General features: G+C 41.3%; 2 protein-coding genes across 2 annotated transcripts in view; one reads left to right on the forward strand and one right to left on the reverse strand.

The window, feature by feature from the left end:
* Window positions 1-13768, reverse strand: part of LOC117500255 (gamma-crystallin N-B-like) — a 29394-nt gene extending 15626 nt beyond the window's left edge. Inside the window, exon 1 of the mRNA XM_034153060.1 lies at window positions 13606-13768. The gene's annotated coding sequence lies outside the window, so the exon portion shown is untranslated. The remainder of the gene's footprint in view (window positions 1-13605) is intronic.
* On the forward strand, window positions 7100-7999 carry LOC117500253 (leucine-rich repeat-containing protein 30-like). The gene has a single exon (XM_034153058.1). It carries the CDS (start codon window positions 7100-7102, stop codon window positions 7997-7999), a length of 900 nt encoding a protein of 299 aa, XP_034008949.1.
* Window positions 13769-13820: the final 52 nt, after the last annotated feature.

Consider the following 13820-nt stretch of genomic DNA (forward strand, 5'->3'; position numbering starts at 1 on the left):
ATTCCTTTATTTCACCCCAACAATTAATCTCACAGAATCTCGCGTGCATAGAGAAGGCAGATGTGATTGCGGTGCATGTAAGCGAATGTCATGAGATCGATATTCTTGTCACGGACCAGTTTTAAAAAATTCACTTTGGATCTGCAATTTCTTTAGCTATGCGAGCTAATGGACATGCAGCTGGAGCTTGTGCGTCTGAACCCTGGGTGTGTGGCGCCCGAGCCAGCCTCTTTCAACTCCCTGTGAAAGCACCCCTGGCTCTGTTAGTATGCCAGCCTGAGCGCCAGCGGAGCGAGGCAGCCACATCCTCCAGCTGGGTCTGTGCCACCAACGGGCACCTGGACCCACTCGCAAACCTCATGAAACGCAATGCATATTTAACTCAGAGGAATGCATTTGCATCAGAGAGGCTGTGTGTCTGCAAGATGCTTAGAGGAGACCCGTTGCACCTTTATTTCCTTCATTTTTGAGATTTGTATACATCTATTGGGTGCAACAGAGCCGTTTTAACTGGCTGATTCACTCTTCAGGCTGTGCCTCAGCTGTTGGACCGCGGCCAGAGTCACAGAGGCCTGAAAGACAGCCATCGTTATCCAACTCTCACAAGGTGTCATTGTAGGGATCCAATGATTACCATATCAGCACCACATGAAACATTTATGGCTTGCTGGCAGTGATGGCCTGGCAAGCATCCTAATTTCTAGAACAGAGCTTGTCAGATCCCATTGTTTCAAGTTCTTGTAGACATGGGCAGGAAATCATCAGGGATGGAACTTGTTATGAAACTGTGCTGTCATTCACGGTCAACATAAAAACTTTGTAATATGAGGTTCTCCACAAAAGCTACCACCAACGCCTAGTTCAAGTAACACACTATACATGAAAATTGTGGCTATTGAGACTGCTTTTGATGCTACTGTCTAAATGGCAAACCTTATAATGCAAACTCATGCTGCTACCATTACCAAGCTCAACTGTAGACAGTCTGATCTTGGTACTTTAGGATTATGATACTGATAATCAGAATACATTGGGATGTGGAAAGCAATTCAGTGGTCAGAACCAGGACCTTTTGAACTAATAATTATGATTGCGCCAATGCTGGTCGCTTGCATCATACATGCTGCCATATGGCGTGAGTCAAGCCACCTATCAGTGTTATGGACCGTAGCTGTCTATTCTTTGGGAGCAATGAGTTTAGGTTTTCTTGGGAGGAGTTTTCTTTATCAAATTGAGGATCTAAAGATTGAGGGTGTCCCACAGCGAAGTGTAACAATGGTTAAGCCCCCTGAGGCAAATGTGTTATTTGTGCTGCTGGTATAAATCCTAAAACCTGGAAATGAGTTCGCATGTTTGCCTATTGGTTCACTCGTCTCAAAGTTAATGTTTTTTTTTTACATGTTTTTGATTTAACACCTGAAATGAGGGCTGGGGTTTAGAGGTTTTGATATTTAGTTCTACTACTGTACATAAAAGAAGTTCGTAAATACTCTATTTTTGATCTTCAAAGGTTTTTCGTGTCTTAATAAAGGTGGCTACTAACAAGCTAGTAAATGAGACAACTGATGTTATTGGGGTCATTACGGTCACTACTCACTAGTCTGCCTTAGAAGCCTTGTTATGTTTATACTTGCACTTTTGCAGACCATTCATATTACATCTTTTCGACTAGTAGATTTTTAAAACATTTTTAAAAAATCTTGAATTTTAAAGGCTTTTACATTCAAAACCACACATTTTTGGGCCTTATTGATCGTGTTGAATTTGGAGGTATTTTTGCCATTTGTCCCCAATTATTTCTGACACTGTTGGCATCAGGCTGTGTATCTGATGCATCTTCAGAAGGGAAGTTCATTAATGTCCACCTGGGTCTCTGCTGAGCTTTCATGGGAGTTAGAGGTCAGGAGGTCAGACCCTGACCAAATGAATCAAACAGTCTTGTTGCCATTGCAAAGCATCGACACTATCTGATCATGATGACTCTATTGCGTCGCTCACTGTACGACTGTTTGTGTGTAGCAGTCAGTGGCCTGTAGGAGTGGCAGTGAGCAGGTGAGACCCAGATAGGCTGCTCGCTGGTACTTCATCACCCCGCTTGTTGTTGTCACAGCCACAATTGGTTTGTACTCCCCATCTGCTGCATCAGCAAAGTCGGAAGTGATTTGGTCACTTTGGAGCCCAGTTAGCTTTGCTCACTGCTCTTCCCTGTTGATTCCAGCCATCATTACAAATGGTATCTTTATTCGGCGGAGTTAACCCGGATAGTGCTCTCCCCTGGGTGACTTTATTATCTATTCATCATGTTGTCCCAGTTTATCTCAAGATGAATCTGGCTGCCTCCCTACACATCTAACTACAGATACCTGGCGTGTGGCCTGGGGAAAGAGATTAGAAGATTACAAGATACTCAGTGGAGGTGCTTCAGTTAGAGTTGATAAGGGGGTGACAAATATTCAAAGAAGATGCAGAATGGTTTTGAATGTGCTCTTTCAGAACCAATCCATCTTCAACATAGGCTTGAATATATTAAAACCGCCTTGATAAATATAGTCATTTCCATGTTGACAATTTGCACAACCAGCTAGGGGCAACCTCAGTGTGTCCAATCTGGTGAATAAATGAACATGTGAAACATTGAAATGAAATGTTCTTGGCTTGTATTGAGCCTCGAAGCTGACTTGTTGGACACTCCCTTACATTTTCTCCCCACTAATTTGCATTGCCGAGTAGATGCTTTGTGTCACCTGGAGGTTTGGCCAAAGCAATGTTGCATCCAATTTCCAGATGGCAATTGAAATGTGTGACTTATCCCCAATTTTTGACTAAAAAGCACAGCCGCTTCCACAGACTCCATTAGCCGGGGTGGATGCGTCCGTGTACACAAATGGAAAATGGAAAGTGTCCAGTGGTGTGAATATTCACATCTGCACCTGCTGAATAATAGACGATTACCTTCTCTGGTGGCTCGTCATCAACCCCATTCACATGCGCTCTCCCATTTCATGATGCTAATGTTGTCTGGGATACTCAGTAGGCCTGCAAAATGCATAGTTCTTGTTTCCTAGACCTGATCTTGTCTTGTACACTCTGTCTAAAGAGGAAACATATTCTCCAATATGAGTGCTGGCTTCAGGGAGTAATGTGTCTGCAATATAGACTCTAAAGAGCTTCAGGTCTTGGCAGGTACTCCTTACATTTCAGGAGAGAGACACCTACGGCAGAATCTGTGGCAGCAGGGCCATATATCATCCGTCATCGCCAGAAGCCTCTGCAGTAATGAACAAGTAATAATGGTATATATCTTGAACTTGAGTCTCTAAAGGTAGCTCATCCAGAGTCATTATTGTGCCACATAACCAGATGAGCTTTCTCAAATGAGATCATTTTTGTCACCCTGAGGACTTGAGGGTGTAACTGTTCTCAGAGTGAATAACTCATCCTCATTTGGTGCTAATGGGACTCCGTATTAAGGTGTTGTGTGAATGCGGGATGAATGGTAAATCCCATTTTCTTGTAATTTAAATCTCAAGCTGTTTCCACACATCTGTTCCTCTGGTAGAAAGAAAGGCTCATTTGGGGGGAAAGCTTGCACGGGATAAAGAAGAAGCATTTAATGAAGATTCATGGCTCACAGGATTATGACAAAGTGCTAGGCGACGGTGTGTTATGGAGAAGTATGTCATGATGACATCTCTCTGTCACAGAAATTAGCATTATTCGCTCTGTCCATATCCAGCTTCCAGCCCACCCCCTCCCTCCATCTGTCCATCTGGGCTTTTTCCAGGTATCACAATGTACGGTTTCCTACATATTTGACAGCATGTGTTCTGAGCCTCGTGTTGCCACTCCGGTGATGTGTTTGCAAATGGAGGGGGGGCTACTCTGTTAGAGCTGGGGTGTAATTTTTCATTTAAATAAAGGATGACAGGATGAAGCAATCCTGCCGTTTGTGAAATTAGCAGTGGCAAATACACACAAGAACAGTAGATCTGCTCCACAGAGCGAGGGTTGCATACAGACTTTGTCAGTCAGAAAGCATTTTCCAAACAAAGTTACTGTGGTATGAAGGTGTTAACATTTACTAAAAAGTGTCCGTATGAGACATGCTGCACAAGCAGCAGCCTGAATGGGCAATACACCCCAAACAGCCCTATCTCCAGTGTCCAATTCAGCAAGCCCATGATTCAACCTGTCAGTCATAAGTGCTGATGTAGCCGCGCTCACAGCAGAGCCACTGAGTCCCCAGAGTTGGATATCACTGCTAACTGTCATCCAAGTACTTTGATTACTGCACTGGGAGAAGAATGATGACTAAGGCCACTCTAAGTCCTGGTCAGACTCTGCGAGGCTGTCGAGAAAAGTGGATCAAGTCCAAGGTCCCATTTACACCCGAACGTTTATATAAAGTGTTTATGGCTCATGAATGTACACCTCTCCTGTTGCTAAAAGCTTGTTAAATACACGAGTGACACCTTCTGGAAAATGATTGTTGGCATGAAACAATACATATCCGAAAAATAATTGTGTTTATTCTAAGATACAAGAGTCGATTTCTGTCTTTATGTGACACAAATACTACATTATTAAAGGTTTTACATGATTAGAGAACAATACGTTTCTCTTTTCAGCATAAGCACTAGTATACACATTTAATACATTGATTAGAATTCACTGTAATGTTGTTGTAATTAAATACAAGGTCATGTTAAGTGCTTGTATCTATATCAATAGATATATAGAGATATAGAGATAGAGAGATACATCCAAGTGCAGTTAAAAGGGCCCATCATATTCAGAAACTTAAAGTGGACCTATCATGCTATATTTGAATAATATAGTGTAGGACAATACCTATATAAGGCATATTTATACTTTTTTTTTTTCAAAATACCAAACAGATCATGCATTTTAGCCATGCCTCATTTTGCTCAATTTGAAATTTTTTAGCTCTGTTTTTGCAAGGGCAGATTCTGTGAGAACAGCACCATCTACAGGTCTGGCATATGTACTACAGCGTCTCCAGGGCTTTCGAACGGCAATGGCCGTGGCTGTCTCCTCCTGATTGGTGGAGTTGGCCCAATAGCCGTAGCGCCATTGTCCTGAAGTCAGGACAGTGTTCAAATCTGGATCAGTTTTTATCAGATCCGTTGCAGCCCCTTTTTTAGAGATTTGGGTATGGAGGAAAATAGAGAGGGTTGTGTTTTCTGACACTTGGTGAGTTCCCTGGAACACCGGGGACACATATTCATGTATAAAAGACGTACAAAAGTGCATTTTGCATGATAGGTCCCCTTTAAGAAAAAGACATAACCTTAATAAGACAGGACTATCATGTAAACACAGCTGAAGTTAAGTCTTAAGGTGAACAATATTTAGACGTAAAAATATGCAGTATGTTTGACACAGCAGCTCAGTGTACATGCTGGTCTGTTCATGCTGTGCACTGCACTGTAAACATGTATTGAATGTCTGTCTGTCCTTAAGAGCGTTCTCTTCTGTTGCTCCTTCTGGAGTTTATCATGGTTTCTTCCCTGTTGGAAAGAGCTTTGGAGTCTTTTATTTGTCTGAGTTGATCCTGTAAGGTTCTCATTTAAGATCCTATGGAATAAAGTTATGATTCAGCACTGAAAATACTTGACTTGAATAAGTGTTGAGCACTGTTGCATCACAGCAGGAAGCACCCGAGTGCTTGGCTAGGGCAGCATAACATGGAGTTTGGATGGATATTGAAAGGTTTCGAAAACTTTAGACATTTTATTGCAAAAATTCTCAATTACTTGTTCTGAATTGTTGAGAAGTAAAAGCACAATGGAAATGGAAATATTCAGTAGATTTACCTAAAATACAATCTATAATCTTTTACTTTACATTGTTTTGGTATTTTATTTTCAGCCCCTGTACAAGACTTCGTTAATTTCCTAGATTGAGTCTTAAAATCTATGTTTTTTATAATTTTCGTAACTTAGTAATCAAAATAAAGCTATTTTGCCTTTCGTATTTTAGTTGAAACATTGTGAAACATTAAGTATCCCTGCGTCTCCACAGATGCATGATGGGATATCTCCACCCCCCTACAGCTGTGAGCTGATTAGGCAGACAGTATTCAGAAGATATGAAATAAATACTGACAAATTATAATAGTAGGTGGAACAAATAACTTTCAGTAAATTGTACAAAGATACTTACAAAACTCAAGAACTGTCAGTGTGTAACTTGCTGCGGGGAAAGACAAGTTCAAAAATGTAAATGCACTACAGTGTCTGCTTTTACATAAAGAGAGATTGTTCCCTTGGGGCCACATGAATGAGTTTTGAATAGCAGTAGAGCTTTCTAGGAACGCAGTGGAATGTTCCATGTCCTTTTGCACTTGAGATTAAACCAGCGCATGTCTGTGCATACGTTTCCACTAATACCTTTAAGAACCGTTACTTTTTTGAGAGATGATTCAGTGTTTTCACGGCTGTCGGCTTGGTGCCATATTTCATCGGAGAAGAGAGATCATGCAGAAAGGCGCAGGGGGCCGACAGGAGAAAAATAAAAGTGAGAAGAGATTATGGTCAGCCAGAGATGGTATGTTAAAGATCTAAACTATTTTAAGTGAAAATGTAATACACTCAGAGAAGAGAGCAGGCGAGCCAGCAGAATAATGTGTGCCACGTGTGCCGGTGTATTTCGGTGTGTTATGTTATGAGATCATGGCAGTGACCTCATCTGATTGAGCTCACCCAGCGTCCAATCCCCAGCTCTGCCCTCCGATAGTGGGTGGGGAGAAGGGTGCTATCTGTGGCCATGTGAAGTGACAGGACCAGCTGGTGTCTGAAATCCAGTAAGACAGGCAGTAGGTCTGGGAGACACAGACCACGAGCCCCATAGTGCTCCGTTACAGCTGCCTGCAACTCAACTTAGCGAGGATTCAGTGTAGCTGCTGCCAAACATCAGGAGTTCTACAACAAACCTTAACGCCGATCATGTTCTGCGTTCCTCGCTTAGGAACCCTGAAATCAACAACCGTTACCCTTACCAATCCTATCATTGGTGGTGATTCAGCTAATTGGATGCTGACATCTTGGAATAGGCGATAGAATCAACCGTGAGGACGATGGGTGGGAAGCAATCTCGCGGCTTCTCCAGCAAGGAGCTGAATGAGGGGAGTGTTCGTCAACGAAGCAAAAGTTCTTCTAGAGACGGCCAGCCCAGCCTGTCCTCCGCTGCAGAGAGGTTCCGCAAACACACCACGGTTCACTTTGGCTACAACACCCTCAGCCTGGCCATGCGGGCGCTTGTCGAGACCCCCTCTGAACTGTGGGAGCTCCGGGAAGTGCAGAAGCTAAACTTGTCCATGAACTGCCTGAGCTCCCTGCCCCCTGCCCTGGGAGCTCTGGACAATCTTGTGATCCTCAACTTGTGGGGGAACAACCTTTCAAGTCTACCAGTGGAGATCAGCCTCCTGAAGAAGCTGCGCGTGCTCTTCGCCTGTCGAAACCGCCTGAGCGAAGTCCCCGAAGAGCTGGGGCGCTGCACCCGCCTGGAGGTGCTCAGCCTGGCCAACAACCAGATCACAGGCCTCCCCAACAGCCTGGGCGCCATGCACAATCTGACCAAACTCAACCTCAGCCACAACCGCATCGTTCACATCCCCACCTGCGTCTACAGCATGAAGGGTCTGGTCTTTCTTCAACTGGCTTGCAACCGTCTGGAGACCATCGCCGACCAGATCCAGGACTTAGTTAATCTGAAGATCCTCATCGTGGAGGGAAACAGTATCCACTCACTGCCCAAGACGCTGTGCTTCCTGGAGTCTTTAGAACTCCTCAATGTTGACTTCAACGACCTGCAAAATGTGCCAGTGGAATTGTACCTACTCAGCAGACTCGGGAGGTTGGCCTGCCACCCGATGGATAAAGGACTTCATATTATCCACAACCCCCTCCTCAAGCCTATCAAGGAGGTGCTGCAAGGAGGTCTCAGTGCCCTCTATAACTACCTCAAGCCCACGTGAGGGACTAGTGTGTGTGTGTGTGTGTGTGTGTGTGTGTGTGTGTGTGTGTGTGTGTGTGTGTGTGTGTGTGTGTGTGTGTGTGTGTGTGTGTGTGTGTGTGTGTGTGTGTGTGTGTGTGTGTGTGTGTGTGTGTGCATCTAAAAGAGTCATAATGTGATGTTGGCACAGACCTGACCCCTGGCACATGCTAGTCATGCTGTGAGTCCTTGCTCTTGCCACAAACTGATTATATAATGATCACCTAAGACCAGTAGTAATATTATTTCCTGTTTTTTATGTAATGTCAAAACTGCATTGAATAATAAAACAACTACTAACTGCTGTGTCATGTCTAAACCTTTGTTAATCCACAGCAAAGCGGTCAGGATAAGTCTCTCAGCTCACGTAAAAATTCACAAGTCTACATTTGGGAGATGATTACCAGGCAGTTGAAATAGTTTGGCCTGTTGCACGGGGGTGCGCTCAGCAACACATCACCACACTCTTTGTTGGATTCAGGTCATGGGGATCAGGTGTGGAAAGTCAGTGGAAAGAACGGGTGAGGGGGGCTTAAGATCTTCAACATAATAAAACAAAACACAACAGGGACTTAAACTCTGATTAAATGTTGTTCCACTCCATCAGATCAGAGCTGCCTGCTGGGTTCAGCTCCTCTGAGGTTTGTCGCGTGTTGTCACACAAACGATTTCAAACGATGGAAAACAAACTTACAGTGATATGATTGAAAAGTGTGTCCTCCAAAATGTGGACTACTGTGGAACAATTTAAATTAAATTCAAATAACTTGAAGCAAATATAAACACTATTAAAGCTCAGAGGGGTTGTAAATCAACATTTGGATTATTTTGTTACATATCTGCAGCTATTGCCAATTTGGATATGCATTTACTGTAGCACGGCAACAATCATACATACTGTAAAGCAAAGGAAGTATTGTGAAAAAATTTCATTCACTAGCATAGTGAGTGGATAGGATACCGGACTATAACTTGATATCGTTACGCGACTTTTAATGGAATCAAGGACTAATAGTTTATAATATTTTAAAATGATGTTTTCCAAATTATATTTGGGTTTTATGATGTTCAGCGTCAACAGTAAGATAACGTTAATTGGATTGCACAAAAGGTTGATTAATTCCAATTTTAAACACACTTTCCATACTGTTATATATATAGATATCAGCTTATTCTTTTTTACTGTGATAATCGGTGTTAAGTGCTTTATTGCACAGCATTTTACACTTCAACTAACATTAAGGTGCTTGTAGTCAAACTTCAGTAGTGCATTTTTACGTTGTGATGACAATGTTATTGTATCTGTACACCTATTTCTTATATTATACCACAAGGTTGCTGATAGTAAGATGTAGCAGTAGTGTGTCAATCTGCTAAAATACTTAAAATGTCACCACATTTAAAAAGGTCATGAATATTTTTAACCACTTACAATTAAGATGAAAAGTCTTCTAGAAAAGAGACCTCTGTTGGTATGTAGCGCCACACACACACACACACACACACACACACACACACACACACACACACACACACACACACACACACACACACACACACACACACCACACACACAACACACACACACACACACACACACACAACACCCACAACACACACACACACACACACACACCACACACACACCAACACACACACACACACACACACACACACACACACACACACACACACACACACACACACCACACAACACACACACACACACACACACACACACACACACACACACATCACAACACACACACACACACACACACACACCACACACACACACACACACACACACACACACACACACACACACACACACACACACACACACACACACACACACACACACACACACACCACACACACACACACACACAACACACACACACACACAACACACACACACCACACACACCACTCTTTGTCCCAGATAGTGATCCTGGGACATGTTGTCAAATAAAGCTCTTAAAAAGGTATTGCATCAATGTGAGTCAGTTTGGCCTGAATTCAGGTTCAGTGCTGTTACTATTTTGGTGATAAACAATACACAAAGATTTGTCTTCTTTTGACAGGTGACCATTATATTTACAGTATACAAACACATATTCCATCAGCAACTATCTAGACCAGAGGTAGGAAAGTTATATGGAGAATGTGTGAGAATTGCATACCCATATATGCTTTAACTGTGGTGAGAAATTAGCATACAAAAAAAAGTATCCCCAAAACAAGCAGGCTGCATTTTTACATCTTTAGATAGTAAAGGTTGCTGACCCTTAATTAAATGTTTATTTATTTGATTTAATAACCAAAGTACAGTCAAGGTTCCACTATTGACTTCCAAACAGTGACCTCCACTGAAGTAAAACACACTTTAACCACTCTCCCAATTAATTAAAGGGAATCTTTGCAGTCTGGAAATCCCCTTATTCCACTGAACGGTCCTCACCCACTAGTGGTCAGCTGTACACCAGGGATCACACATGACTGCAGTTAGCAGACTTTGTAGCATTTGCTGATCCTATTTAATTGCTGCATGCTCCAATAACTTTGCTTTATAATGAGACACTGTGCAAGATATAACAACTGGGTGAGCACAGATTGGCACCCGTGTTCTTCATTCAAAAGGTATTTTGCATTCATAAGCCCGAGCTTGGAAAACAGTTTGGCACCAGCGGCAGCTTCATGACTTCCCATAATGAAGGACAGCTAATCAATCTCGTATTGAGCTTTTGACAATCAAGGCAAGGGATAATCACAATGGAATTAAATGTTAACATCTCTGCTGTTTGGCAGCCACATGAGGAGAGGCTTAATAAGACTTTCTTTGGAGTGCAAGTCTGTGATTTATTCAGTCACACTGAGACTCCTCACGTTGGGTGATGTGATTGGCATTTATTGACAAACAGCATTATACTACCACTTATGTCAATTACAACAAAGTGTTATTAAGCTCATCATTCCTAAGTTTAACTGATTCAAACTGTTCCTGCAGGGAGTGATATGAGCGAGAAAGGATTTGCTAAAGGCCAACAGGTTCTTCCTTGGTTGGTGGCGGCTCTCCACGATGAAATGTCAATATCAGCTATTCAAAAGTTCAGGATGTTGTTTAGAAATCAACAACAGTGAGTCACTGAAACAGTATAGGCCACTGTCATAACCTTTGAGTCCTATGGAGTCTTTTGATCCTAGCATCACTTTTAGAGGCACTTCCTCTCATCCAATCAGAGTAATGTCAGAGCGTTTCAGTGTCTTGCTTTGAGATTGTGATGAAAGTAAGCTTGTGAAAGGTTACCGGGTAAAAAAAATCAACAACAACCTGCTCGATAGGCTTGATTTTGCTATCACATACAGCGATTCCTAGACAAGGGTAGAGTGCTTCTGAAGCTCAATTAATATGGCAAAAATACAAATAATGGTTTATTATATATTGAGTTGTCTGTAACACCTAAAAACTCAATGATGGGATAAAAGTGCTTGAAAACAAGCTATAGACAAATCCAAAATGGTTAGCCAAGTAGTAGGTAAAAAGGTAAACAAATATTATCTTAAAGTAATAGATAATTGGTATAACTAGGTGGCTAAAAGTAATGGATACATGGTTAAAATAAGTAAACAATTATCAAGTGATAATTTGTCTAAATAGTTTGCATTAAAAGTAACAGATAGGCCCAGTTGGTCAACATTGTTAGCTTATAGTTATGGATGAATGGTTAAAATACAATTATAATTGTTAACTAAATGCATTGGATACATGGCATATAATCAGATTTTATATAGGTCAGGAATAGCCCTACAAATTCAAATGTGACCAAACTGACAGTTAAATAATATAAAAAAACTGCAGTAACGATGTCTACCTTAATGTCAAATACAGTTTAAAATAACTACAATCAAACACATTTGGTACAAGGAGGATGGTATTGATTGAGGAGAAGGCTACTTGAGTTCATCTGATATTTCTGTGAGAGTAGATTTGAAAACACTGGAGTGGGATATTGTTATACATTTGTTGAGCATGTCTTCATGAACCAGCCCTCAATCACACACTCACAAACACACTTGCTGTCTCTCTCTCTGCATTCACCAGGGCAGACAATGATGCTATCCATTCATTCTTCCATCCAATTGGAGGAGTTAACATTCTCGTCAAGTCCCATGACAGCTCTGCTCAGGCTGGTATTCATGCATTCCTGGCAACAGCCAAGACAATACCTTAAGACCACAAAAACACATGTGACTCTTCTATGAAATGCTACAGCCATTGTTGTATGAAGGAAAACAACAACTGGATCCGTATATCCTTGACAACGCGAGGTCATTTTCAGACTAAATGTAGACCCGTGTCAATCTGGCTGCATTTTAATTAGCCGTGAAAACTGCTGTACAAGTGAAATCGCCATGTGTGTTTATGCATGCAAAAACAATAAGGGAATGACATTGTTTGACTTTGTCATTAGTTGCTTCTCCATCTCTTTGTTTGATATTGCTATGAGAATATACTGAGGTTGTTTGCACTTGTCGTCTCAGATAAGACTAATTCTGGACAAATATTTGTATATATTTAAGTAAGGCATCATAATTAATTCATTGAGGCTGAAAGAAACATGTGTGTGTGATGACGTGGCTTTGTCTTGCCAGGTCATCTAATGAAGTCCTCTTGAAGGTCAGTCTGGGTTTGCCTTTAATATGATCAATGCTTGAATCTGATCAGAGAGGACGAACAAGGTGAACTGTGATTAAGAAAACAGCAGGCAATGACTTTAAGGAAATATGAATTTATTAAAATATGGTGCCTAGTTGAGCATGAAAAAGGCTTATATAGCGTATTCAGTATTGTAATTAATAAAATCACCTTCCAGTGGACGTTGTTAAGAAATGTACTTGTGATTATCCAAGAAAAAAGGCCATTGTTTCAGTATAGTCAATGACAGGTCATATTAGATATAGGAGGAATGTCTTAAAATGTCCAATTTGGTTGACCAAACAATTTCACCACAAGGTCCATTGGCCTTTTCTGGATGTTCACATCACATGATCAACATCAGCAGATGCAGTACGCTTAAATATTATGGGATTGTTCATTTTAATTTTCTCTAAGCCCTTTAAAAGCAATTATTTTCCAGGTGGGTTTTAAAGATGAGATTTAAAGCTTGTGTTTGTTTTACCTTGGAGACAGCAGTTGAAGAATAATCTCACCATAAGGTATATTTAAAAGCACTACAGTGCTAATCCCAAAATCGAAATATGTCTATTAGTTTTTTTAATAATGGGGTTTAAGTCATAACAGGGATTTAGAGCTCTTAGGTCGAAGTCACCCTTTGCTAATGTTCACATTCAAGTTGTGGCAAAGAGAAGAGCTTTAATAAGATCCTCATAAAATATGTATAATCACAGAAATTAGTAGTTGAAATACCAGCATTGGCAATTATGATTATGTTTACACATACAACAGTGGGGTTAAGAACCCAAGACAATGAGGAAGTAGAGCAAATGTCAGCAAAACACAATGTTAAAGGGCAATATAAACATTAAAACAACCTTTTAGTGTTGTTAATATAAGATATTACTTACTATCTGTCAGGAGATCATTTGTAGTATCTCTGAGTATTCTTCTTCTTCTTCTCTCGGTTTTTTGGCGGATTGATCTCTGAGTATTAACTTTGTATCACTACTTTAAATTAATGATGTCAGGTTCTTACCTGGCCCGGGTTAACTGCACTACTTCTCTCAGCTCCAGTCTCCACAGCTGGTCCCAATAAACGCCAATAGAAGGACGGTCAGGTGCG

Source organism: Trematomus bernacchii, unplaced genomic scaffold, assembly GCF_902827165.1.
Source record: "Trematomus bernacchii unplaced genomic scaffold, fTreBer1.1, whole genome shotgun sequence".
In the NCBI taxonomy this organism is placed as follows: Eukaryota; Metazoa; Chordata; class Actinopteri; order Perciformes; family Nototheniidae; genus Trematomus; species Trematomus bernacchii.